Below are 27837 nucleotides of genomic sequence, written 5' to 3' on the forward strand. Positions count from 1 at the left end.
TGGGGAACGCTTCCTTAGGCTTTCTGACTTCTTCCCCTACACCTTCAGCCCCTGTAATACCCTTCCTTTTCTGCATAGTCATTTCTGAAATTAAACGTGCTCGTGTAACCCCCTGAGAGAATGTGGCTTGGCACTTTAGGATAAGGAAACACTGGCTCTGACCAGCTCTGCAGTCCTTGCTCTCTGGCCCTGAACTCTGGACTGAGGTGTACTGACCTGTCTGTCCTGGCGTGTCACTGCACGGCCCAGACCTCGTGGTGCCAAGTGGTGAGTGAGGCCACAGCCTCGAGAGCTAGGCTCCTGGGTTTTGAGTCCCAGCTCCACCCCTTGACAGACACAGGGCATGAGTCACTTCACTGCTCGGGCCTTGCTTGCCCACATGTGATATGGGATCATGATAGTACCTATTCCATAGGGGATTGGGAGTATTAAATGAGCTAATCTATAGAAGGTTCTTAGAATAGTGCCCAACCCCGAGTAAGCCCTGGTGTGTTAGCTACTGCTCTGGATGGCAATGATGATAGCCATCCTACTGATGATAATAGCAGTCCTGCTACTGCTATTCCTGTTTCCCGAGATGACCCCGGGGTGCTCCCCCCGCTGCCTCTCCACCTGCAGGCTGCTTCCCTCCCATCCTCTCTCTGGAATCTGACCATCTCACAGCCCTTTCAGTTGTCCATACTTGGTTCTGGACCCTCCTCCAAGCTCTTCAGCACTTTGAACTCACTCCGTGCTGGCCCTGGTCACGCTGTGTTATAATTACCTCCTTCCACGGCCATGTCTTCAAGTCTGAGTTCCTAGAGTGCACAGCTGTGTCTCTGTTGCTTCCTAGCTCTGGTACCCTTAGTACCTGGCCCAGGATGCACTGCAGACATCTTTTTTAAAGATGGAACAAATGAAGGGTTGGGGACTGGAATATTGGAGCTCTTCATAAAGAGTTACGTGCTCATAGAGGTTGGAGGTGAAAACAAGTTCAGTGTTCAGTGTTTTATTTCAGCTGGTTGCCAGAATCTCCGTGCTGTTTACTCAGGGTCTTCCCGCTCTGAGGTCCTGTAGAGCAGGTGGAGACCGTGCCTGGGGTTAGGGAAGTCCACGTGGCTACTTGACCTTCTGAAAACAGGCAGCCCCTAGAGGGTCCTCGATGGGCCCTTCTGTGTCAGCCTCCTCTTCAGAAGCAGCCATCAACTGTTAAACAGTGGTTGCCAAGTAGCCTTTTATTCTCCTCAGTATTCTCTTAAGAAGAGCCCACATTTTGTCACTGTCATGCCTTGGACTGTGAGGGGTTGGCAGGATTTTACTGTGTCCGTCTTGAGCGTTGAGACTAAGCGGCGTTTTACTCAGGTATTTTAGTGTCAGCCCTGGTGGTCTCCGTGAGAGTACTTGTTATGGGCTGGGCCGAGTTGTGTCTTCACAAATCAATACATTGAAGACCTATCCCCTAGTACCTCAGAGTGGGACCCATTTGGACAGAGTGCCTTTATTTTTTATATACTTTTTAAAATCCAAGTATAGTTGATTTACAGTGTTAATTTTTTCTGTACAGCAGACTGGCTGTTATATACATTCTTTTCCATATTCTTCTCCATTATGGTGTATCACAGTACATTGAACATAGTTCTCTGTGCTATGCAGTAGGACCTCGTTGTTTGTCCATCCTGTGTATGATAGCTTACACATGTTGACCCTGACCTCCCTCTCCCTTCCTCCCCCAGCCCCCTCCCCTTGGCAACCACAAGTCTGTTCTCCAGGACGTCGGGCCTTGAAAGAGATCCTGAGGGTGGGCCCTGGTCCCATGTAACTGGTGTCCTTATAGGAAGCAGAGGTTAGGACCCCGATGCAGAGGGAAGACCGCGTGAGGACAGGTGAGGGGGAGCCTGTATGGGCCAAGGACGGAGCCTCGGGAGGAGCCGGCCCTGCAGGCCTGGGCTCAGACTCCTGGTCGCCAGAGGGCAGCACCCGGCCTGGCGGTCTTCGTTACGCAGCCCTAGCAGACGAGTGCAGTGCTTCTCAGTGACTGCCGTGTCACTGTGGAGTTAGCCTCCTTTCTCCTTGCTGTGGAGGTACGCTGCGGATAAAGCTAAGCAGTCACCCCGGGTCACTTACCTGCTTGAATATCACCAGTGTTAGCGGAGTTGTGGCAGCTTAAGATGGGGCCTTAGAACACAAGGAGTTACAGGAAAGTGATTCAAGAAGGCATCCTTTTTTAAAAAATGAAGAGTATTGAAGAGTAGCAGAATTGAGAGGAAGGTACAGAAATTTCCCACAAACCTCCCTCTCCACACAAGCACAACCTCCCCCACCGAAGTGGCACGTTTGCTGTAGTCAGCGAACCCACGCTGACACGCAGTGACCACCTGAAGCCCCCTACGGGAAGCATAGGTCACAGTTCACTCTTGAAGGCATCCGTTTCTTAAATCCAGCTGTGATAAAAAGCTGGCTCCAGTGAGGGACGTGTCCTGGCTGGTTCTCCCTCAGGCCCTGTGAGCTGGACTTGGAGAGCCTGTGGCCCGGCCTTTCCTCGAGAGGAGCCCGTGACAGTGTTCTCTCAAGCTTCTGCACTATACTTGAATGCTTGCACCCCCTGTTTTATAGACTGTTTTTTCCTGTCCTTTTCTTTCTGTTTTGCTGCCCTGTCCTACCTGTCCCCATTAATCCATACTCCCTAGAGGCAGGAGTGTGTGGTAGATTGTTTCATTATCCAAATGCAGAGCAGCTTACAGTGTATCTTAACCCTGGTTTCATCATCGCATCAGAAAATCTGCTCTGATATTTTGGATGTCCTATCAGGTGTCTGATGCAGTATCCGTGTTGTCACTGGGCTCTGACTAGTGCCTCCTCATCCAGACTCTTTTAACTTCTGAAACTTTTTCACTGATATCTTTCCACCTTTTCCCTAAGGGTTTAGCCCATCTTGAATCTCTGCATGAGTGCCTGAGGTCACTACCAGCTCGGGTCGAATTTCTTGGGTTAGTATCTTTGGGATTTTTAACATATCTTAATTTTGTTTATGTTGCCTCATATGCTTCTTCCAGTGGTAGAAATGAATTCTAATTTTCCTTTGAGACTGCCCTATGACCTTGAGAACTGCACATAAATGAACTCAGTAGTAAGTTCACTAAATGTTAAATACTTAGGTAATTGTTTAAGTGATAGAGATTTTGCAGAATTCTTTGAATTTTTATATAGATATTTACAAAGTGTTTTATGATAATTGGTGAAGTTGGTTACAGTTTTTTAGATAGAATAGGAACTCATTGTTTTTCCAAGTTACAATGAGAAAAAACCCTTGTAGATTTTGTCTACAACATGTTTTCAGGAGTGAATTACTAGATTTGGAAAGTGAGGGATGCCTGAGTTTTTGTTCTCAACTTCTTTCTGGAAGAACTGGACTTAAACTATACATGCTCATCATATTTCAGAACATTAGTCTAAGATAACAGAATTGCATTTGGAGGTAAGATTGGTATAGTCATAGTCACTTGGTATGAAGTGAAGGATGCCTCTTGCAGGCATGTTTCCCTGCCTTCTGTCAGGTGTTCCTGGCTTCCCTTTGTGCAGACTCCAGAAGGGGCCCCGCTTCCTCCGTGTGAGCAGCGAGGCCACCTGGGCCTTCACGTGCCCTCCAGGATCAGGCCGTGCCCAGCAGCCGTGTCCTCAGTAGAGTGTCTTGGGTGTCAGTAGAGTTGAAGTCTCATCCATTGTTGATAAGCAGCCAGATATAAATGTGTAACACCTTGGCTAACAGGCTGTGATGAAATTGAAGGTGGTCTTTTCAAAGACTCCTTATTGAAATACTGCCCATTTTGGGTAAACCTAATAGTACAGTGAGCCCTCAGCTTAGTGGCAACATTATAGAATGCAAATGGAAAGATTTGTGGTATTTTTCCTTCATGAATTTGTTGTTATCTTTGCAGGAGTGAAGAACATCAATATTTCATGGCCTTTCCCCAAGATTGTGTGTCTTAGCAGGTGTGAGGCGTGTGGCCCTGATCCTCTCTGGCTTTCTCTGACTTCCTGGTGGCCTTGGTCCCTCTGCCTGGTGGGGGCAGGGCGCTTTCCATCTGAGTTGGCTAATTTCCCGTTTTCCCTCCCTAAATGGAAGCGGTGGCGTTCTCTCTCTTTGGCCCTCCTTTCTGAGATGGGAAATTGTGTTACAGCTCTGTTGCATTACCGTGGCCCTGCTGTGGAAATCTCCTGCGTCTCTCCTGTGATTGCCACCCTGCACTGCGCCTGAGGAGAGGCGCCCGCGTTTACAGTCCTTGTTTCTGCTCTTCTGTGAAAGTGCGGCTGACTTGGAGTCTTTCATCAAGTGTGTCAGATCATTTTTGCCATTTCTCTTTTCTCTCCAGCTTTCTCTTACTTTCCATTTCGGTCTTGGTTACCCGTCTTACGCACACTCATGCTGACTGCTGGTCTGTCTGTTCTGCTCTGAGGGTAGCCTGGATCTCATTCCGTTCCCTTAATGGTGGCCTTAGCAGTTGGCATATTTGGCATTTGGGATTTGAATGAGCAGTGTTTGATCTTCTAGCGTTTTTCACACAGCAGTGGGGTGATAGCCTGGTTCTAGAATACTCACATTTACCAGGGTGCAGTTTCTACATTGTAACAAGACTCTGGGCCTGCACACAGGCATCTGTTTTATACTCTTAGGTGTTAGTATTCATACCTAAACCTTAACCCTTTTACGTGAATGACCTTATGATAACAAGGACAATTAAAATATTGTAATATAGTATATTAAGTAGACTTAGACTACACATTTACCTGTACATACTATATTTTCAATATTTATTCAAAATGACTTTTCTCAAATATTTAATAAGAATTAATAATTGAATGTACTCTTGCCTTCTTACTTTGCCCTGGGATCCCATAAGATCTTTGAAGCTAAAACTAGTTTGGGCCCTTAAGGGGTTTATAGAAATTAGGTATGTCTGAGTATGGAAATAGCTGGTATGGTGATGAAATTGAGTCCTTAAGTAATTTACTATTCCCAGTGATAATTAGAAGAAACCCCTGCTCCAGCTCCATTTCCCAATCTTTTTACTATTTTCAGGGGGAGTTCTTGAGGTATTAGCAGCTAATTTTTTTTCATGTGATCCCAACGTAAGGTAAGTGGCTTTGGTGTAGCATGTTGCCTTGATGGGTTATTAAATTGTCACTTCTAAGAGATGAATGTGGGTTACAGAGTATGTTGTGCCATATATCATTTTAGTCATCAGGAATGTTTCAGAAAACTGAGGAAGAGTAAATTCTTTTAAATTTATGACTGAAATTAGCAATTTTATTAGGTCTTTTTTAAAAAACCCTACAAACTTTTAAAGTCTTTCTCAAAATATACATCTTTGTTCTCAAAAGAGGTCTGCAGACTGCCCTTAATTTGTCTATAAAGGACACTGAATTTTAGCAGAAACCTTGGGCTGCGGAAGTAGACAGACGCAGCGGCTGTTCCTTGGGCGGTCTGCACAGAGGGCTGATGTGCCCTGAGATTTACTGTGCATCACCGTGGCCATCATTCCCCTAAGTATTAATTTTAACTCCACTAATAAGAAACTGAACAAAAGTGGAATTATGAGTTCAGTAGTATTCTATGAAAGGTCAGTTGTTAAAAAGGCAGAGTCTGACATTCTGTGAACAAGGTGCCTTCATTAATCATCCTGATAGGACACGGGCGCTCTTGACCAGCACCAGTGAGCCTTGCAGCGGGTGCTTGGATGGCCTGATATGCACGTCTCTATGTAAAAACACAGATTGCTTAAATATATGTTGAGTTAATTTAAGAAATTTATCTTTGAAATTTGAGGATATGTGTATAATACAGAAAATCTTATGTGAGTTACTCTTGTGAAAAGGGAGAACACCTGTTAATTTCCTGGTCTTCTAGTGATGGGAGCATGACATGGGTGCAGCTGGCTATATCACACAGATCTGTGCAGGGCTGCAGAGAAGCAGTGCGTTTCCCGGGGCGAGCGGGCATCTCCCAGGCCTGTCCTCTGCAAACACTGACGAGCTTTCTTCAGTCTCTTTTGTGATCTGTACTAAGGCCTATTACACGTTTTGACTCTCTTCTGCTAAACCAGTCAGAGGTGCTATCTGACTCTCTTTTCTGTTCATGATTGCAGCAGAGTGCCTACTGTGTGCACAGAACTCAGACACATCACCTTAAATTATCTGAGATTTTATGTGTCCTCCCAATTCAGTGTTAAAGTTCAATACAAATATATAAATTAAGCAGGTAACTGGTGACACAGTCATCAGTCGGCCGTCTTTCACTGTAGCCTGTTGACAGAGTGTTTCTTTCCGCCGTAAAGCCCAGTGTCATTGGCGCCAAAGGCTCTTCCCAGATTCCCCTTGCCTGTGTCGCTGCTGTGGAATCTCACTGAGAGCACCTGAGTATGAGACTAACCCAGAGTACTCGGCAGTATCTCGTCTCAGAAACAGCTATTTTCAGACATTTTAAAAAGCTGATTTCTGTAAATAGAATTCTTTTTCTTCCTGTTCTGTCTCATCGTTGTGTCAGGAGGGAGGTGCTGGGCTCCTACTGTAGTCGTGTCCTTGGCATGGGAGGTGCTATGTGACCAGGGAGGAGGGCAGGAAACTGTTGTTTAAACATCTTTGTCCACGACAGTCAGTGACTTCATGCTTTTAGAGATTTCTGGGGTGTCTCTCTGCCATCCTCAAGTGGTGATTCTCATGTCACGTTCATTGCTTCTCACTTTCCTTACTATGTTGTAAGTCCTCCTTTGCTGTGGAAGGTGGGGGGAGACCAGGCTGTCATGATGAGGGCCAGCCAAGCATGGGACATCTCCATTGACATCGGCTTTCTCAGTGCAGACAGCGCTGGGATCGATGGAGGCAGAAGTGCGTGAGACCCTGAGAAGGTGGGGAGCACCCTCAGCACAGCTGGTGGTTTCACCGTTGGCTTTGCTGTGCCCAGCAGGGCGCACTCTGCTGCATTAGACCCCAGTTCAGGGGTGCAGAAGCTGCTTGCATGTCACCTGTTCTGTGCCAGCCCCGGCACCCCACCCCGCAGTGGGTCTCACAGGCTTCTGTGGGTGCAGGAGCACAAGCTCAAACAACTTAAGCACTTTGCTAAACGTTGCACCTTGCCGTTCTCACCTTCTGATTAATGTGGGTGTTAAGATAACGTCATCTACTGTGTGATGGCAGAAGTCCCAGTTGGCCTGAGAGGACACGGAATCCACTCGAAAGCATAGAATTAAGTGCAGGGAAGCTTTAACTTCAGTTTTATCAAGAAAACATTTATTGTCGTTGTTCAGTCACTCAGTCACGTCCAACTCTTTGTGACCTCGCAGACTACAGCACACAAGGCTTCTGTTCTTTGCTGTCTCCCAGAGCTTGCTCAGATTCACGTCCACTGACTCGGTGATGCCACCCGACCATCTCATCCTCTGTCACCCGCTTCTTCTCCTGCTCCCAGTCTTTCCTAGCATCACAGTCTTTTCCAGTGAGTCAGCTCTTTGCATCAGGTGGCCAAAGGATTGAAGCTTCAGCATCAGTCCTTCCAATGTATATTCAGGGTTGATTTCCTTTAGGATTGACTGGTTCCATCTTTTTGCTGAGAGGCCAAGGGACTCTAAATAGTCTTCTCCAGCACCACATTTCGAAAGCATCAATTCTTTGGCACTTAACCTTCCTTATGGTCCAACTATTACATCTGTACTTGACTACTGGAAAAACCATAACTTTGATGATATAGGCCTTTGTTGGCAAAGTGATGTCTCTGCTTTTTAATACACTGTCTAGGTTTGTCATAGCTTTTCTTCCAAGGAGTAAGCGTCCTTGAATTTCATGGCTGCAGTCATGGTCCAGTGATTTTGGAGCCCAAGAAAATAAAATGTGTCACAATTTCCACTTTTCCCCCATCTATTTACTATCAAGTGATGGGACCGGAATCCATGATCTTAGTTTTTTGGATGTTGAGTTTTAAGCCAACTTTTTCACCCTTCTCTTTTACCTTCATCAAGAATCCTTTAGTTCCTCTTTACTTCCCTGCCGTTAGAGTGGTATCATCTGCTCATCTGAAATTGTTGATATTTCTCCTGAAAATCTTGATTCCAGCTTGTGATTCATCCAGCCTGGCATTTCTCATGATGTAGTCTGCATATAAGTTAAATAAACAGAGTGACAATATACAGCCTTGATGTACTCCTTTCCCAATTTTGAACTAGTCTGTTATTCCCTCTCCAGTTCTAACTGTTGCTACTTGTCCTTCATGCAGGTTTCTCAGGAGACAGGTAGGGGGGTCTAGTATTCTCAGTTTTATCAAGAAAACATTTATTAGAGTCTATAAATAGCATAAACTGTTAAGTCTGCAGTGTTAACTATTCTGTCTCCTTATTGTCATAATTTTTGCTTAATGGCTGTTTGTGCTACATTGACCAGATCCATGGGTTGCTTAACATAAATGATTACATTTGCTTATGATTAAAAACTTCCTCCATTAGAAATGCAGTACCCAGGACTTGTAAATGATTTGTTGTTGAAGCTTTATACTTCATTAGCCACGCCGTCAAAGCCGTGTTGTCAACTGAGAGTTGTCTAAGAGTTAGGGACACTTGTAATGAGCTGTGTAATAGGGACCCTCTGACAAAACAAGGAGAGACCAAGTCTTCTCAGAGCAGCTTAGCATGCAGATCAAAGGCCAGCAGGCTCGCGGTGACTGTGCTGGCCACGGACGGAGGCGCGTGCGCTCTGACCGGGAATGGCGGGTGAATAAAGTATTTTATTACTGGAGCAAGACTTGTTGTAAAAAATTATATACCATTCATGACCAAAATCCTTCAGAACACTCTGCCACCATTCCCCTCTGAACCCTATAGCTTAAGTTCTAAGCATCTCATGAGTCTCTTGATAGAGCTTTAAAAGAAAAAAAGTGTTGAGTTTAATGGTGTTTGTTTGGGAATGCCGCTCCAGCTCTCCTTGATGTCACTCACCTCATGGTGTTTGATGAAACCCTGATTTCCTGTGTACAGTAGCATGATTATGTGGTTTATCGTCAGGGCAGGTGGCACAGAGATGGAAATTCTGAGAGTGACCGCATTAAATGTGATGGGCGTTTTTGTGACAGACGTAAAATCCTTCATCCTGGAGGCAGTTGCTTCGTGGGTCAGGCTGCAGGGTGTTAGGTTTCTCTTTTGACAGCAGTAGTGGGAGCTTGGTTTTCCTGTTACGCGTGGGAATAGGTCTGTTTGGTGGGTCTTACTTGGTGGCCGAGACTCCGGCTAGGGTCACAGTGAGCCTGGAGTCTCAGGAGACAGGCCACGGCAGTCCTGACCTGCCGCTCCTCTGCTGCATGACCCTGAGGGAGCTGTGCAGCCTCTTCCGGGTCACGTGGTGAGACGGCAGTTAAGGCCAGTCTCGGCTATTTGGGGAGGCATGGACACACAAACACACTCAGTTAGGACTGCGCTTGGTAGGCCAAGGGTCACTGTCATCTGTCCCTCAGATCCTGCAGTGTCCGCTCCGGTACGTGGGCCCTGGTGTAAGGTGGTTCCTTGTCCAGTGTGGTCAGGATGTCGTGTCCTGCAGATCCTGCAGTGTCTACTCTGGTGTGTGGGCCCCAGGCATGGGGATGCCCGGTGTAAGGTGGTTCTTTGTCTCGTGTGGTCAGGGTGTCAGGCTGGGCCCCCACTGCTCGCCGTGCCCTTCCCTGGTCCTGTGGTTGGAGGCAGAGCCCCTGGGGGTCCAGAGGCAAGGCTCCGTGGCTCCGTGGAGGTCCTGGCTCTCTCCCCCTGGCCAACGCTGGGCCCTCAGGGTCCATTCACCGCCCCTACCCCCACAGACATACTCTGTAGAATTTCATCTCATGTGTTTACAAGAATTCTTCACTGTTCTAAGAAACCATTGTTTTAATCATAAGCTTTATTGTGGAAATTAAATTTTTAAAAAATGACAAGAATTGTATGCTTCTGACTGTACAGAATTCCTCGTGGTCAGGTCTTTACCCTCCTGCTTGCTGGCAAGGTCAGACGATGGATCGTGCTGCTTGATGAGACTAGTTCTGTCATTCATGGGTTGCTAATTTTTGGAGCACTGCAATACAATTAAATATACTTGACCTGAAAATTACCCTGAACATGATGGACTCTCTGACTCACAGGCCCCTTCTGGTTCTTACAGGGCCTCAGTTTGGTCATTATGAGGATGAATCATCCTTGTGCTTGTGGGGATGGACTGTCAATGGTTTAAATGTCCAGTCAGTGAGAGCTTTCCCTCTGCTCTGTGCACAGGGCGCCCAGCAGAAGGTGGAGTCTTGACCCTTGGTCTGTGTTGCAGTGTCCGTCACCATCTGTATTCAGAGTGGACCAGAGGGGACGAAGTGGTGGGCTGAGCAGGTTTAGGCCTTGTTGACGGCGCTGAGCGGGCCTGGGGTGGGCTGTAGGGCCCGTCCTTGCAGTTACCAGTAGCCTGGTGCATCTCTCTTTTCCCCCCTCTGCTTGTTCCTCTCTCTCCCTTCCTCTTCTCTTTGGCTCCTCCTCCTGCTCGCCTCCCCGCCCCTTGTTGCTCCTCTGAACTCTCACTGTTGCTGCCCTGATCGGCACCCTGCAGCCACCCCTGGCCCTGCCCTGAAGGCTCTCTCCCCAGGACTCAGAGCTGGGGACTGGCCCGTGGTGGGCCTTCCTCATCCGAAGGCTGCCCCTTCTTTCCCCCAGCAGATGCCCCTTTGGGGGAGGGGGGGGGGCGGGCAACAAGAACGTCCCTTTATGAAACAACGCACATTGTTCTTCTGTGTCAAGAAGACGAAGAGCAACTCCTTGCTATAAAAATTCATGGGTGGGACTAGATGGGGCAGATGGAAATCTGGCCCACTGTCCATGAGGTTCTGTTGGGCCCAGTGTGGAAATGGAACCATGCAGAGCTACAGAGAGTCCTTTAGACAGTGTGGCATCTTCTCCTTATGTGTGGAATTTAAAGAATTATAGGTACCTTGAGCTCCTGACAGGTAAAAGACAGTAAAAAAAAAAAAAAAATAGTGAAAGACACCGTCTACCCTCTGAACTGATCTACAAGGCTATGAAAGCATCACTTTGAATAATATGTGGGAGATGTGTTAGAAAAATGTAATGTTGGTGCGTGGACCCCGCAGCCCCCCAGATCGCTATTGCAATATATCTTGCTAAGTGATGAATATGCTGCTGTATGTTTCAACCGTTCATGTCATACGGCTGAAAGAAAAATATATTGAAAATAAATGTAAAATATTGAAATTTAGAAGTTGGTACACTCAACTATAATTTCTTGTCTCACATGTGGTAGACACATTCCTAATTACCGTGTGTGAGGTGCACCTGTGTCAGATGCCACGTGTGACGTGGAACATAAATTCCTGCCCGATGAGCCTGGGTACCTCTGCCACAGCCCTGAGAACGTCTGAACGCTGCAGGGAAGCCTGGACCCTGTGGGTGCCCGTGTTCTGCTGGGCCGGCTTCTGACGTGAGGGTCTGCAGTGCCCTGACCCCCGAGTGGTGACCTGAAGAGGCTCGTCCTGAGGCGCAGAGCGTTGCTGTGTCACCCTCCAGAAGGCCCCGTGCCCCTGGGCTGCTTGGGGCTCCTCAGCCAGTTTTGGGCCCTGGAACATGGAGGTTGGGGGCCCTGACCTGTGCCCCAGGTGGGCTGGACTAAGGTCAGATCTGTCACAGGCAGCACTTCACCGGCCCTCTTGGGGGCCCAGCTCTGATCCCCCCCAGCTTCTGCTGCTGTCAGGCTGCCGTTAGGTCAGCTCTCCGGGGCAGGGGCGGGGTGAGAACCAGGCCCTGCTTGGCTCTGCTGCCTCCAGCGGTGCAGGAGTGAGCTTGGGCGTCCCTGCCTGCTGCCCAGGTGACTGGGTGCTGGAAGCAGGGGGGAAGGGAAAGAAAGGCCACTTGGCTGCATGGAACTGCGAGGGTGCAGCTCTGCTTCTTGATCCCCAGATCTGAATGGATAAACAGAAGTGGCTGCTTCTCTTGTTCTTCCATTGCCCGCAGGCTGCCTTTCCAGTGGGCCTCAGTGGTGGGGGCGCCTGGTTCTGGTGCGCTGGGACCCTCTCATCCTGGCTTCCCACGCTCCTGCTCTCCAAGGGGCGCCCCCCTCTGCTCGTGGCCTCCCTCCCCCGGCCCTTGACGCTTCTTTGGCCCATGAGGCCCCATCTGGAGCAGGCCCGTCAGTGCCCCTTGCTTAGGGATGGAGGCAGCATCACATGAGGATCCACAGCCATCCTTTCCTCTCCTGTTCTCTTACCACTTGGCAGGGAGATGGCACCTTACCTCTGTACTGGGGTCCCCGGGAGGACCACCCCACAGCTGTGATTTACTGCAGAAGCAGGACACACAGCCCCTGCAGTACAAACCAAAGGGGAAAGGAAAGTGGACCCAGGCTTCCAGCTTCCCAGAGTTGCATGGGACAGTGGCTCCTGCAGCTGCAGGTTGTGACCATATGTGTGGACTGTGGTCTGCCAGGGAGGCTCTGTCGAGACTCGGCAGTGGGGGTTTAATGAGGGCTGCTACGCTTCTTCTGAGTAGCACGTCCCCAGGTTCCAGACGCGCAGCCCCACGGAGTTCAGGTGTGTGACTGCCGCGCGAGGAAGCACGTGGCTTTTTCGGAGCGCTGCAGTGCAGTGAGCCACGCTGTTCCCGGAGCGGTGGGCCCTGCCCCCAGCCCCAGGGCCTGGTGCCAGCCCTGCAAGCAGACCTGCTTTCATCCGGGGGGGGCATGTGAGTTCACCCGGGGCTCCGGGCTGGCCTGTGGAGCCGGGCTGTTCACGCTCGGGCTCGGGGGCCGTGCCGCGTCTGCCCGAGCCTTGGAGTCCTGAGGCTGCCAGGGAAAGGGGCACAGCAGCAGCCCCTCCAGCCAGGTGGGGGAGGGCCCTCCCGGGTGGGCCCCGGGCCCCAGGGATTTGCCAGCTTCCTGCTGCCACGCACGTCACCCCAGGCAGGACCATCAGCTCAAGTTGCTGGCAGGCAGGACCAGGAGCTAAAACTGTGGTTTTAAGTCACTCCATATGAGGCGGTTGCTCCTTAGTCACTGATTTGTGTGGGGTCCTCGTGGCTCTTACCAGCTTTGGCTCCCCCAGGAGCCACGTCCCTCGGTCTCTGATGCTCTCGTGTCCACACCCCTCTGTCCAGCTGTCCCTGCCCTGACTTGCACCTACCTTCTTGCCTTGCTCTGGCCCTTCCCAGTGCTCCTCATGGCCAAAAGCACCTCTGCCGGTGCCCCGCTCTTCTCTGTACACTCGCTCACTCTCCCCTCCTCCCCTCCTGAGATGCTTTCCGCTCTCCTCTGTGCCTCTTGGGAAAGCTGACACCTTGAGAGGCCCCTGAGAAGCCTCACTGGCACTGGGTGTTCCATGGTGCAGGTGTCCCCGAGGTCCTCCACGCACACCTGGGACTGTCCGTGTTTACTTACTTGATGTCCACGCTCAGGACTCAGAATCGCTGGCAGTGCCGTCTCTCGGCCAGATGAATTCTACGGGGGCACAGGCCATGCCACTTTCCCCACTGGGAGCCCCCAGTGGGTGCTGTGCACCCAGGAGGCACCTCATCTCACATGTAACGTCCTGCCTGCACTCAGCCCTCACCCTGAGAGGGCATCCAGGGCTGACGCGGGGGAAGCCCCGCACTGCGGTTCATACTCACATGTGGATGCTTTTGAGACCATCCCAGATTTTAGTATATAAGGCATGAAAAATCCTTTTTTAAGTTTTTTTTCTGTATCATCTCTGCTCTTGTGAAATAGCCTACTTGGCCCGTATTTGGGCAAATCAAGTGTTTGGATGGGAGTAGGCTGTCCTTCCAGTCACAGCACAGCTCTGTCGGGTGGGTGACTGGGCTGCCCTGGGGCCTGGGTGCCCAGGACCGACACCCCCAAGCGGCTGCGGTGGGGCTGTCACAGTGGGGACGGGGGTTGGCACAGTGAGACTGAGTGCCAAGTTGAGTCATATCCATCATTGTCGGTGATCAATACCAGGGAAGTGCCATCCCCCTGCGCCTGGCGGGCGTGTGTAACTGTTATAAATGGTGCTGGTCATCTTCGCTTCACCTGAGCTTGTGTCAGGAGCCCTTGGCTCAGAGTGGCAGTACGTTCTTCTGGGTGTTTTCAGTTTTAGAAACCTGGAGAAGGGATAAGCAGAGCCACTCTGTTTTCCTTTTCATCAGAAGCAAGTGTCCTATTTTGAGCTTGGGTCTCCTCTGACCTGCGGCTCCCACTGCCCCCTCTTGGCCTCGTCCAGCCTGTGTACGTGTTTGGTGTGCAGGCCTGTCACCTCCGCATTTCACAGCCACCTCCCGGAGGAACATTGTTGTCCCTGGACCAGAGACTGCTCCTAGCCGTCTGCCCACCCCACCCCATGTCCCCGTCCTGGGCCCCAGGGGAGGGCTCTCTAGATGGCTAACGGCTTTGTTCACCCAGATGCCTGCCTGCCTGCCAGGGAGCAGCGGTGGCTTGGCAAGTGCCACCAAGGGCCACAAAGCTGCAGGAGCCCTCCAGGAAGGCACTATGTCCCTGAGAAGCTTCAGGAGCTAGGGAGAGGTGGGGTTTGGGGTGCCTTGACAGTGGGTTAGAAATCCTACACCCAGTCCAACGGCAGACAAGTAGAAACCTTATTCAAGAGGAAAAAATCTGCTGGAGTCTACATACAGTACCTTGGTAGTAATAAAAGCACTAGTGCAGATTTACTGTGTAGGAGTTTTAACTGTAATACTGTGGAATGGTAGGTTATTTTGTGTTCAAGAGCTACATTTATCACAAAAATGATGATATACAAATCACTTCCATATCACAAAATGTTCTTGGTCAAAATTGGCTTGAGGCAAGTGATATCTTCGAGTAAACAGTATATGAAGACCATATCTTAAAATGATAGATCACCTAATTTTGTTCTGACAGAGGTTTTTGCCGCAACAAACATCTGTCATTGAAATACCAATTCAGAGATATGGAAGCCAAATTGTAGAGGTTTTCTCGGATTTGTCACTCCTAACTTAAGAATGCTGCTGTTCCACACAGTAGCTTTTCCAAGATATTAAGCAGTGTGGCACTTTAAGGCATACTGAAGCGAAATAAACAGTTTAGAGACACAGACTCCTGCTTTAAATGCAAACCAACTATATTTAAAAGTATAGAAGTCAGGAATGGGCTGAGAAGTCCTGGCTATTGTTACATATAGACATCACCTTAAGCTTGCTTTAATTTTAGATTTTGAACCCAAGAGGTGAAACTTGGCATTGTTTGTCCTCCGGGTTTCTTGCTTTCACTTCGTGTGTCTCTTTTGAACTATGATTATAATGTTATTTCTACAATTTGAAGTACTATTTTGGTGCTGTCCTGGCAGGAAGTAGGGTTTACAAATCAGGACAATAGTGATGTCCTGGGGCTTTGGGGCTCCTTTTTCTTGGTATTCTTGTTAGGAGGTCTCACTCAGGGACCGCTGCATAGGACAGATGTCCTGGGATTTGAAAGGCAGGGAAGAATCAGACATTTCTGATTCTACAGAATCTACTGATTCTGATTCTAAGAACGTCTACTGTGCTGCTCTAAGTTAAAAAAAAAAATGATCTTGGTCCAAAACTTGATTATATGATAGCTTTTTAAAAAGCTGTAAAACTTTTGAGATGCTTGGGAGAAATTCTATAAATTTGCCATTGGTGACAATTCTTATAGACTGTTAAAAAAAAAAAAAAAGTCTTTTTTAAAAGTCCACTGTAACTGTAGTTTCCTGGGGGGTGGTTCCATTGGTTGGTTTCGGTGAGTCTGAGGGGCTGGCTGGCTCTCCCGCCCATCTCTGCCAGCTCTCCATCCTGCCTCCTGCCTGAGGCCACCGGCTGTGCCTTGCTGTGCCCTCCCTCAAAGGACTGCCTTCTCCCTTCCAGAGCTGCAGCAGCCCCACCCAGCACTCTTCGTCTTCTGTTGATCATATTAGATTCCTGGAATCCAGGTTTTCAGTATGTTCCGCCATTACTTGCATAGAAACTGTCGTCAGTGTTTCACAGGTCGTCTCTCACTTGGAGCTCTGCATTGCACTGTTATGTGTGAGATGGGCCTGGGTGCTGTCCTCTAGCTCATCCGCTCAGAGTCAGATCGGAGCCTCAGAGTCAGGCTGCTGGGCCCGACTCCAGCTCTTGCCACTCTCCAGCTCTGGCAGGTGACACTCTGCTTGGTTCGCAGGGTTCAGGTGTGGTGGGGTCACAGACACGGGGCTCAGTAGTGGTAATGCTAGTGGGCCTCATGGTGGGGTGGGAGCGCAGGGCTGACAGTTGAGTCCGCAGCCTGGTTGGTGTCAGACAGTGGATGGTTCAAGGAGACCCAGTCCAGATTTGCCCTGAGTCAGCAGCCTGACCCAGAGGTTTGTGTAGTAACTAGCTACCTCGCCCAGGTCAGAGGCTGCCTTCCAGTCTGGCTGAGTCCCTCCACCGCTCCCGTGAGGCGTGACGATAAGCCTCGCCCTCCCGTGCGCTTTCCTGAGTAAGCCCAGTGCCACCTTCCTGTGCCCCGTGGTCTCAGCCACAGGAGAAGCGTTATTTTAGCCTGAGAGCCAGCAGCTTTGGATCACGGACACGTTGAGGAGACACTCGTGTGCTTGCTGGCCTCACCTGCGCTGGGGGAAGGGACTGGAGCGAGAAGTGTTTTTTAGGTTCAGCCTCAAGGAGAGCGCTGCCCTGGGCAGCACGTGCACACGCCAGGTGCCCCGGGAGGACCTGTTCTTAACAGAGCACAGTTGTCCTCCGAAGAGTCCCGACGGAGGTGTGTTCACAGGCTGTAAGTTGCTTTTTGCTATTAAAGACAAAAAGAACACTTGTGGGTTTTTTCCCCTTCAGTCACATCATGAGGATGTCATTTCATCCCTCGCCTGCTTACACGGGGCCCGCTGTCGCTGAGTGTAGACCGAGCACAGAGCTAAAGCTGACGTGCTTCTGCTTTCTTCAGGGATGTCTTCTTTCCCTTCACCAAGCTGTGTCTGCCCCCGGCCGCACCTCCCTCCACACGCCCGCGCTCTGGTGCTGGCTGGCCGCCCTGTGTCTCTTCTGAGTGTGCTGGCCTGGGTCGTCTTGTCATTAACTCATAATCAGACCTGAGTCCAAATAGAATAGGAATTAAAGGCTTTGAGTAGGGACAAAGGGCTGCTGTGTTCCTTCATATTCTGAGTGAAGATTTTTGTTTAGAAGCACCCATCAGACACCCCTGTTGCCCTGACTTCGCTGGTGCAGTGTTCTGGAAGTCTGGGCACCTGTGGCCTCAGGCAGGCGGTCAGAGGTGGAGGCTCCGACAGCTCACTGAGGTGAGGGGCTTGAAGTCGCCAGGGGTTCTGCAGCTCCAGGCCCACCCCCCTGCCTCCTCCCAGGGTTACCTCACGTTCTGGGGCATCGGGACAGGGACCTGCGAAGTCTGTTTTCAGACCAGGTTATTTTGTGAAATATCGTAGTGAACTTACCAAAGTGGTGAAGCTGATGAAGTGAAATAAAAATACTGCAGTGAAACTTACTTTAGTGCAACATAATGAGTTGTGTTTTTCATATCTGGCAGATATTGCCCACTAAATCTAATCTGCAATGCTGAAAATTATGCCATTTTTTATGATTTGTTTAATTTTGACTGAAAAAAATTGACTATTCATCGATTCTTGACCTGCAAGTATTGAGGGAAAAATTTAGTTAATAAGAATTTTCATGAGGTGTAAATTTAAATGTATGAGGACTCTGCTTCTCCTGTAATGCTATAGACATTAATTTAAAAATTCTATAAGAGCCTGAGGGCCTAGGGGTGTGTGAAGAACAGAAAGTGGAGGTAGGTATGGTTAACTGGTAGCCAAGGTCTGTTCCTGTCATACAGGAAGATGTTGTGTTTACTGCCCATCCTTGGCTGTGTGTGGCTGTGTGTAATTAGAATGTTACTTTTGTTACAGTTTCTTTGCCGTGAAGTGATCTCTGCACACTCAGGGGAACAAGTCACCTGGAGATCAGGTCACGCTGTTGGTGTGTGCAGCACACTCAGTGGGAAGTTCTCTCTTGGTTCCCCTGTCTGCAGTTCAAAGGGGCTTTAAAGAAGTCATAAAAAAGGAAGGATCCTAATATTGAAGTTGGAAAATGTGAGTGAATGACATTCTTTACACACCTCAACTGTCAACATTTCTAATCAAATCACCCAGCCTTCTTCCTTCTTAAATGGTACAGGCAATCTTTCCTGTAATAAACACCCCTACGTCTAATGAGAGGCCCTAAGGCAGCTTCAAATGTATGAATTCATTATAATTGAACAACATAATCTCAGGGCAAAGATGTCTGCTACCCAGTCTCTTAAACTTCACACAGCTTGGGTGTTTTATGAAAAATGTTACACATTTTGTTTACAACGTATTGCTGCTGTTTGAAGTATTGTATGTTCCTGTAGTACATAAGATGGGGCGGCATAATGGAGGAAAAATCAAGGAGGCAATCTTTCATTTTGTTCTTGTATGAAAAATTCAAAAGACTGAAAACTCACCCAGAGAAATTTTGCAAGCATATTATTTTCCAATGTTTCGATCAATTTGTCTGTCAACCATGCTGAGAGGTGGAAGGGGCCAGCAAAAGCAATTTAGCTTGTGAGGTCCAAAATAGAAATGTTTTAGGGAACCTTGTCACATGTTATTTCTTTATATTAGAACCGCTGTGTGTTTTATTTGCTGGTCATATTATGAAGAGAAATTGATATCAATCATCTAAGTAAGCTATGAATATCTGATATAAATATTACTGTTACATGCATGCACCAGAACAAAATATAAATTAACCTTTTAATGCATGCAGAAAACCTTGTGTGACAACAGACTCTTGTTTTGGATTTTTCCATTTAACAATTCATGGTGCATTTTAATTGATTGTACCCAAGTGACACTTGGTGGAAACATCTTGCATATGAACATTACTGACCCTGCCAGGGCTTTAATTAAGCTATAATCTTCCTACGGTAAGTACATCTGGGGTTGATAAATGTATCCAAACCATGCTTCCAGTCTGAGTGTTTTTTTGCTTTTTTTTTTTTTTAAATTGGTGCAGATAGCAGAGTTTGAAAGAACATTCATTTAACTTCCAGTTAAATTTTTAGTTGGGATTTGTTTAGATCAAGTTATGTTAGGAGTGGTGTTAATACTAAGATGAACATACAGTTTCACTAAGACTTTGTCGTGGGGAACCTATAATTTCATAATATAGGTACTTACGTTTCTCCTTCAAATCTTAGAGGAACACATTAAGGTTATTTTTCAGAAAATGTATAATTAAAGGAAATTAAATCAGTTCGCTTAAAAAGACCCCAGTTTAGTTTGTCAGTCAGTCAACATCATCTTCCTGTAGTAGCCTTACTTGGAAGTCCTGGATTGTCTTCTGAGAAGTTGACTATTGTTCACATATCATTATTTTCTGAAAGCTTATTATTTCTTCACAGTTTCTCAGAAACTAAAACTAAGTATAATAGTTGAGTATACTGGATGCTGTGGACGCTGATTAATAGAAATAAACTGTGACAAGTAAATCTTTCCGCTTGGCATCAGTATTAATATTCTGTGAAACACAATGTATTTTATATGAAAAAACATTTTGAAATACAATTCTCAATTAATTATGATTTTGGAATACAGGCTGCTCTCGAATAGTCCTCACATAATGTGATTGAGATGGCTGCTTTTTTCAGTGAATGTTTGGTACTTTATATTCATTTAAAAGATGCACCATTTCTCTCATCCTAATCCCCCATTAATGTGTGTTTAGACTCTCCTTAGGTTTTATTTGGTCTTTGTTTGCTTTGGAGCTATTTGAAGCAACATTTATTGTGAGTATCTTTATATAGACATCTTTGTGTACTTTGTATAAGTCTGTGTAGAATAAATTCTGAGCAATAGCATTAAAAAGTTAGATCTCTTCAAATTGCTTCATGATTTTAATTTTTATATTGTAATTGAGTAAGATTGAACATCTTCTCTTACGTTCATTGGTCATTTGTATCTCCTTAGTGAAATGTTTGCTTATTTTTCTAGTGGGTTGTTTGTTATCTTTATCTTTCTAATTTTGCATATTAAAGGTTGTCATTTTTATTTTGATACTTCCCATGGATTTTTTAAAGAGAGATCTAATTTTTTATATAGTCAGACTTTAAATTATTTGGGAAAGTTTTCAGTTTATAGAAAAGCTGCACAGATAGCACACAGAGCCCTAGCGCAGGCACACCCGGCTTCTGGTAACAGCGTGGTGGCCGGGCACGGCTGCCAAAGCCGTTGGCTCCAAATCAGCACGGGCTTGACACTGGCATCATTGTGGTCAGATTTTCAAATCTTTCCCGGTGGTTTCTGAGTGTCACGGAATTCTTAATAAAGGATTTGTTTACATTTATTATATATATGTATACACACACATGGATGTATTGGTAGCCATCCATGCTTATTTTCTATTGCTTTCTTGCTTTCATTTTCACAAAATTTTTTAAAGGTTTAGCTGGAACCCATCTTTATTTTCATCCAAATTGTTCAACAAATTTTTTGAATTGCTCTACTTTTGGCTATACACATTTTACAAAGATTAAGAAGAAAAAACTGCATGCTATTTTGTAGTTTATTATCTAATCCTTGACCATATTATTTTTTACAGTACCTGATAAATGCATATTGTAATAGTATAAAATCTACTTTTACATTTATTGTAATAAGAATTCTTGTAAGACCATTAGATTGAGACTGTTTTCTTTGGATCCATAATAGGTGGTTTTATAATTTTGATAAATTTTCTTATCTTTAAGCAATCCTAAGTCATTTTGAAGGAGGCAAAAAATTCTAGCCCATTCATGTACTTAGTTTTGCAGTGGCATGCCAGGAGCAAAATGTCATGTGACCCCAACAAGTAAGTAAAGCAAGCATTCCCTGAAGTCTTGGGATTGATTGAATTTCTAAGTGTTAGTCTGTCCCCTGTGATAGTTAGTTATTTGTGACTATTATCTTCACTTAGAGAATTCATGTGCTAAAGTTTCAGGAAATAGTTTGAAATCGCTTCTTGACCTTTGAGGGGACAATATCACTTTAAAAGATCTTTTAAAGTAAATAAACACAAACTTTTGTGAGTTGTTAGGCATGTAAAAATCATGTAGCTTGCAGTGAGAACCATTACTGAGATTTGGCCTGTGCTGGGCAGCCTTTCCTACGTTAAGGAGGTTGTTTATTCATAACTTTCTTTTTTCGCATCTTATTGAAATATAATTGACCTATTGTAAAGTATTTAAAATATACAGTGTGATGATGACTTGATATATGAATACATATGCATTATGAGAGTATTCCACTCCTATTAGCATATCCTTCAGCTCATGTGCTTAGCTTTGTGTGTGTGAAAGAACATTTAAGTTCTACTCTTCAGCAAATTTCAGATGTATAACAGTGTTATCAACTATAGTCACCATGAGCTCCTCAGACCTTATTCATAAAATAACTTCAAGTGTAAGCAGGCAGGCTTCGTCTTTGTCTGGTTCATTTCACTTAGTGTAAGGCCCTCCAGGTTCAACCATGTTGTGGCAAATGTCAGGATTTCCTTCTTTTTTCTTGCTATTGTATATAAAAATAAGATTCCACTGCATTTATATATATATATATATATATATATTTTTTTTTTTTTTTCCCCTGCCTGTTTATCCCTTATTGGACATTCAGGTTGTTTTCCATGTCTTGGTTGTTGTGAATAATGGAGCAACAAACAGGGAGTACAAATGTGACTTCGATGATTTCATTTCCTCTGGTTATAGACTCAGAAGTGGAGCTGCTGGATCATATGGTAGTTCTCTTTTTCTTGAGGAACCTCCATATTGTTTTCCATACTGGCTGTAACAGTTTGCAGTCTCACCAGCTGTGCACAAGGGTTCCCTTTTCTCCATATCTGTGCCAGCATTTGTTACCTCTTGTCTTTTTGACATCCTAGACATCCTAACAGGTATCAGGTGATAACTCATAGTGGTTTTGATTTGCATTTCTCTGATGATTAGTGATGTTGACCATCTTCTCACAGATTTGTTGGCCATTTGTATGTCATCATTAGAAAAGTCTATTTAGGTCCTTTGCCTTTTGTTAAACTGGTTATTTGAGTATTTTTTGTTTTGTTTTGCTATTGTATGAGTGCCTTGGATATTTTGGATAGTAACCCTGTATGGGATGTGTGGTTTGCAAATATTTTCTTCCACTCAGTAGGTTGCCTTTTCGTTTTATTGCTTCCTTTGCTGTGCAGCTTTGTCGTTTGATGTAGTCCCTGTTGCTGATTGTTTGCATTTGGTGTCAAAAAGTCATTGCCTAGGTTGACATCAAGAAGCTTACCACCTCTATTTTCTTCTTGGAACTTTATGGTTTCAGGTCTGATGTTAAAGTGTTTAATCCACTTTGAGTTGATTTTTGTGTATGATGTAAGTAAGGTAGGGGTCCAGTTTTAGTCTATTGCATATGGCTGTCCAGTTTTCTCAATCTCATTTCCTGGAGGGACTATCTTTTCTCCACTGTAAATCATTGGCTCCATTGTTGAAAATCGATTGACCACATATGTGTAGGTTTATTTCTGATTCTGTATTCAGTTACTATAGATACCATTACTGTTTAGATTATTCTTCCTTTGTAATATAGTTTGAAATCCAGACATGTGATGCCTCTAGCTTTGTTCTTAAGATTGTATTGGTTTTTTGGAATCTTTTGTGATTCTATGCAAATTTTAGAATGTTTTCTATATCTGTGAAAAATGCCACTAGATTTTTGATAGGGATTGCATTGTATCAGTAGATTGCTTTGGGTAGTATAGACATTTTAACAATACTAAATATTCTGATTGATGAATACTGATACCTTTTCATTTGTATCTTTTATTTCATTTCTCAGTGCCTTATAGTTTTCAATGTATAGGTCTTTGACTCCCTTGGTTAAGTGTATTCCTCGGTATTTTATTCTTTTTGATGATACTATAAATGGGATTTTTCTTTAAATTTTTCTTTCTCATAGTTCATTGTTTTTTTTCCCATAGTTCATTGTTGATGTTTATAAATGCAGCTGATTTTTGAAATTGATTTTGTATCCTGAAATTTTACTGAAATCATTTTTTCTCAGTTATTTGGTGGAATCTTTATGATGTCTTCTTCAAACAGAAAATTTTACATCTTCCTTTCTAATTTGGATATCCTTTATTTCTAGCTAATTACTCTTTCTAGAAGTTCCAGTACTATGTTGAATAAAAGGGGTGAGAGTGGGCATTCTTTTCTTGTTTCTGATCTTTGAAGAAAAACTTTCAGCTTTTCTCATTGAATCTGATGTTAGCTATAGGCTTGTCATACATGGACTTTATTATATTAAGATATGTTGCTCCTGTAACTAGTTTGTTGAGGGTTTTATTGTATCATAAAAGGAAGTTGGATTTTGTCAAATGCTTTTCCTTTATCTGTTGAACTTTATCTTGTTATTGTGGTCCACAGGGATTTGTGTATATTGAAACATGCTTGTACCCCTGGAATAACCTCCACCTGATCATGGTGAATGATTCTTTCAGTGTGTTTTTGGATTTGGCTTGATAATACTTTGTTGAGGATTTTTGCATCAGTGTTCATCAGGGATATTGGTTGGTAATTTCCTTTACTTGCAGAGTCCTTGTCTGGCTTTGGTATCAGGGTAATGCTTGCCTCATAAAATGAGGAGATGTTTCCTCTTCTTCAGTTTTTTGGAAGAATTTGAAAAGGACTGTTACTGGTTCTGTAAAATTCACTGGCGAGGCCATCTTGTCCTAAACATTTCTCTGATGATAAGTTTTTGGTTACTGATGTAATCTCTTCCCCAGTAATAGGTTTCTTTAGGCTTTCTGTTGCTTCATGCTGCTATCCTGATAGGTTGTTTATTTCCAGAAATCAGAATCAGTTGTTCAGTTTTTTGTTTCATTGTTCATAATAGTCTCTTACCCTTTGTATTTCTGTGGTATCAGTCATAATGTCTCCTCATTAAACTTTTGAGCCTACTTCTTTTTGGTAAGTCTAGCTAAAGTTTCGTTTATATTTTTTTATCTCTTTAAAAAAAAAAACAGGTCTTTGTTTCCCCTTTTTTATTTATCTTTTTAGTCCCTAGTTATTATTTCTGCTCTGATATGTATGTTTTCTTCCTTCTAACTTTGGACTTGGTTTGTTCTTTTTCTGCTTCCTTGAAGTGTAAAAGTAGGTTGTTATTTGAGATCTTTTTTCCTTAATGTAAGTGTTGAGAGCTATAAACTTCCCTCTTAGAATTGCTTTTGTTGCACGCCATAAATTTTGCTAAGTTGTGTTACCATTTTCGTTTATCTCAAGATACTTTATTTCTTTTGATTTCTTCTTTGACTCATTTGTTGAGAAGTATGTTGTTTAATTTCCACATATTTGTGAACTTTGCATTTTCTTCTTGTAATTGATTCCTAGTTTCACACTATTGTGGTTAGAAAAGATGCTTGATGTGATTTCACTGTTCTTAAATTTATTAAGACTTGTGTTTCACCCTAACATATGATCCATTCTGGAAAATGTTTCATGTGTACTTACGAAGAATGTGTATTCTGCTTTTGTTGAGTGGGATGTTTTGTAAATGTTTATTAGGGCCATCTGCTGTAATGTGTAGTTTAAGTCCAATATCTCTTTACTGATTTTCTATCTAGGTGATCTAGACAGAAATGTTGATAATGGGGTATTGAAGTCCCTGTTGTTATTGTCTGAGTTAAGCTGAACAATTGATGCTTTCGAATTGTGCTGGGGAAGACTTGTGAAAATCCCTTGGATGGTGAGGAGAACGAATCAGTCAATCCTGAAGGAAATAAGCCTTGAATGTTCTTTAGAAAGACTGATGCTTCAAGCTCCAATACTTTGGCCACCTGAGGCAAAGAGCCAGCCCATTGGAAAAGACCCTGATGCTGGGGAAGACTGAGGGCAGGAGAAGGGGATGACAGATTATGAAATGGTTGAATGGCATCGCTGACTCAATGGATCTGAGTGTGAGCAAACTCCCAAGATATGGTGAAGGACAGAGAAGCCTGAAATGCTACAGTCCGTGGGGTCGCAGAGAGCTGGACACAACTTAGTGACTGAACAGCAGCAACATCATTGCCACTGTATTGCTGTGTGTGTCTGCCTTTGGGTTTGTTAATATTTGCTTTCTACATTTAGGTGCTCCTATGCTGGATGCGTGATATTTACAAATATCATATCCTCCTGATGAACTGACCTCTTTATTATATAATGACCTTTGTCTCTTGCTGCAGTCTTTGGCTTAAAGTCTACTTTGTATAACTTAAGTACTGCTGATCCTGCTTCATTTGCATGGCCTACCTTTTCCATCCTTTTACATTCAATCTGTATGTCCTTACAGATGAAGTGAATCACTTAAAGACTGCTTATAATTTGGTCTTTTAAAAAAAAAGTCTGTCTAGGTTTTCTGTGTGTTTTGATTGGAGAATTTAGTCCATTTTACTGTGAGTTATTACTGATGGCTGTGGGCTCACTGTTGGCGTTTTGTTGATTGTTTTCTGGTTGTTTTTATTCCTTTGTTCCTTCCTTGCTCTCCTGTGGTTGCCGTGAGGCTCACGTAGAGCATCTGATCGCTGCCGCGGTCTCTGTCAGCCTGATGGCAAATCAGGTTCATTTTTAAAGCTGCTCTCTGTGCATGTGTGCCTGTGTGTTCAGTTACTCAGTTGTGTCCAACTGTTTGCACCCCTATGGACTGTAGCCTGCCAGGTCCTCTGTCCATGGGATTTCCCAGGCAGGAATACTGGAGTGGGTTGCCATTTCCTCTTCCAGGGGATCTTCCTGACCCAGGGATTGAACCCACTTCTTCTGCTTTGGCTGGCAGATTCTTTACGTTGAGCCACCAGGGGAGCCCATAAGTAAGTTATGATGATTTAAGTCATCCTAATCTGTTAGAATGATTCAGTTCAGTCCAGTCGCTCAGTCGTGTCCGACTCTTTGTGACCCCATGAATCACAGCACGCCAGGCCTCCCTGTCCATCACCAACTCCCGGAGTTGACTCAAACTCATGTCCGTGGAGTCGGTGATGCCATCCAACCATCTCATCCTCTGTCGTCCCCTTCTCCTCCTGCCCCCAGTCCCTCACAGCAGCAGTATCTTTTCTAATGAGTCAGCTCTTCACATGAGGTGGCCAAAGTATTGGAGTTTCAGCTTCAACATCAGTCCTTCCAGTGAACACCCAGACCTCCTTTAGGATGGACTGGTTGGATCTCCTTGTAGTCCAAGGGACTCTCAAGAGTCTTCTCCAACACCACAGTTCAAAAGCATCAATTCTTCGGCACTCAGCCTTCTTCACAGTCCAACTCTCACATCCATGCATGACCACTGGAAAAACCATAGCCTTGACTAGACGGACCTTTGTTGGCAAAGTAATGTCTCTGCTTTTTAATATGCTGTCTAGGTTGGTCATAACTTTCCTTCCAAGGAGTAAGCGTGTTTTAATTTCATGGCTGCAGTCACCATCTGCAGTGATTTTGGAGCCCCCCAAAATAAAGTCCGCCACTGGTTTCCACTGTTTCCCCATCGATTTCCCATAAAGTGATGGGACCAGATTAGGATGACTTAAATACTTTTCAAGTTCAAGACAGTCACTCCATCGTGTCCGACTCTTTGCGAACCCATGGCCTGTAGCCTACCAGGCTCCTCCATCCATGGGATTTTCCAGGCAAGAGTACTGGAGTGAGTTGCAATTTCCTTCTCCAGGAGATCTTCCCGACCCAGGGATCTAACCCGGGTCTCCTGCATTGTAGGCAGTTGCTTTACTGTCTGAGCCACCAGAGAATCCTTTAGTGTTAAGTAATTGTGGTTTTAGACCATGAATTTTAAATCATTATAACTAGACTAAAACACATTTTTATTAATTAAAATATGGACCATTACAATCAACACATTTTTGCCAGTGATAAATAAGTTTGTTTATTCCTGTATTGTAAAAGTCTGTCTCAGGATTCGACAAAGTCTTGGAAAGCATTTTCTGCCTCATGCTGGTTGTGGAAGCATTTATCCTGGAAAAAGTTGAGAGGCTTGAAGAAGTGATGGTTGGTTGGCCATTCAGGGGAATATAGTGAATGAGGCAAAACTTCATAGCTCAGCTCGTTCAACTTCTGAGAGGTTGGTTGTGTGACGTGTGCTTGGGCGTTGTTGTGGAGAAGAATTGGGCTCTTTTTGTTGAGCAGTGCTGGCTGCAGGCATTGAAGTTTTTGGTGCATCTCATCGATTTGCTGAGCATAAATCTCAGATGTAATGGTTTCTCCAGAATTCAGAAAACTGTAGTGGGTCAGACTGGCAGCAGACCACCAAACAGTGACCATGATCTTTTTGTAGTGCAGCTTTGACTTTGGGAAATGCTTTGGAGCTTTTCCTCAGTCCAGCCACTGAGCTGGTCATTGTCAGTTGTCCAAAAAAGAAATCCACTTTTTGTTGCACATCACAATCCACTCGAGAAATGGCTCGTTGTTATTGCATAGAATAAAAGAAGATGGCCATTTGATTTTTTTTGACCAGTTCAAAATGACCAGTTTTTGTTGGATTTGCCGCAGCTCATGAGGCACCCACTCACTGAGCTTTTTTACCTTTCCAGTTTGTTTCAAATGCCGAGTGACCGTGGAATGGCAGACATGGAGTTCTTTGGTAACTCTGGTGTAGTTGTTAGACGGTCAGCTTTGATGATTGCTCTCAGTTGGTCATTGTCCACTCCTGGTGGCCAGCCCCTATGTTCCTCATCTTCAAGGCTCTCGTCTCCTTTGCAGAACTTCTTGAACCAACAGTGCACTGTACCTTCATTAGCAGTTCCTGGGCAAATGTGTTTTTGATGTTGTGAGTTGTCT

General features: G+C 45.1%; 1 protein-coding gene across 3 annotated transcripts in view; it reads left to right on the forward strand.

Annotated features, from left to right (window-relative positions):
* MGMT (O-6-methylguanine-DNA methyltransferase) overlaps nt 1–27837 on the forward strand; it is a 273729-nt gene that overhangs the window by 71085 nt on the left and 174807 nt on the right. The window contains exon 1 of one of the 3 annotated variants that reach the window (XM_061162935.1): nt 17956–18079. The exons of the other annotated variants lie outside the window; for them this stretch is intronic. Coding sequence (XP_061018918.1) covers nt 18078–18079 — 2 coding nt within the window. The 5' untranslated portion in view covers nt 17956–18077. Of the gene's footprint in view, nt 1–17955; nt 18080–27837 lie in introns of those variants that run through there. 3 annotated transcript variants of the gene reach the window in all.

Source organism: Dama dama, chromosome 15 (assembly GCF_033118175.1).
Source record: "Dama dama isolate Ldn47 chromosome 15, ASM3311817v1, whole genome shotgun sequence".
Classification (NCBI taxonomy): domain Eukaryota; kingdom Metazoa; phylum Chordata; class Mammalia; order Artiodactyla; family Cervidae; genus Dama; species Dama dama.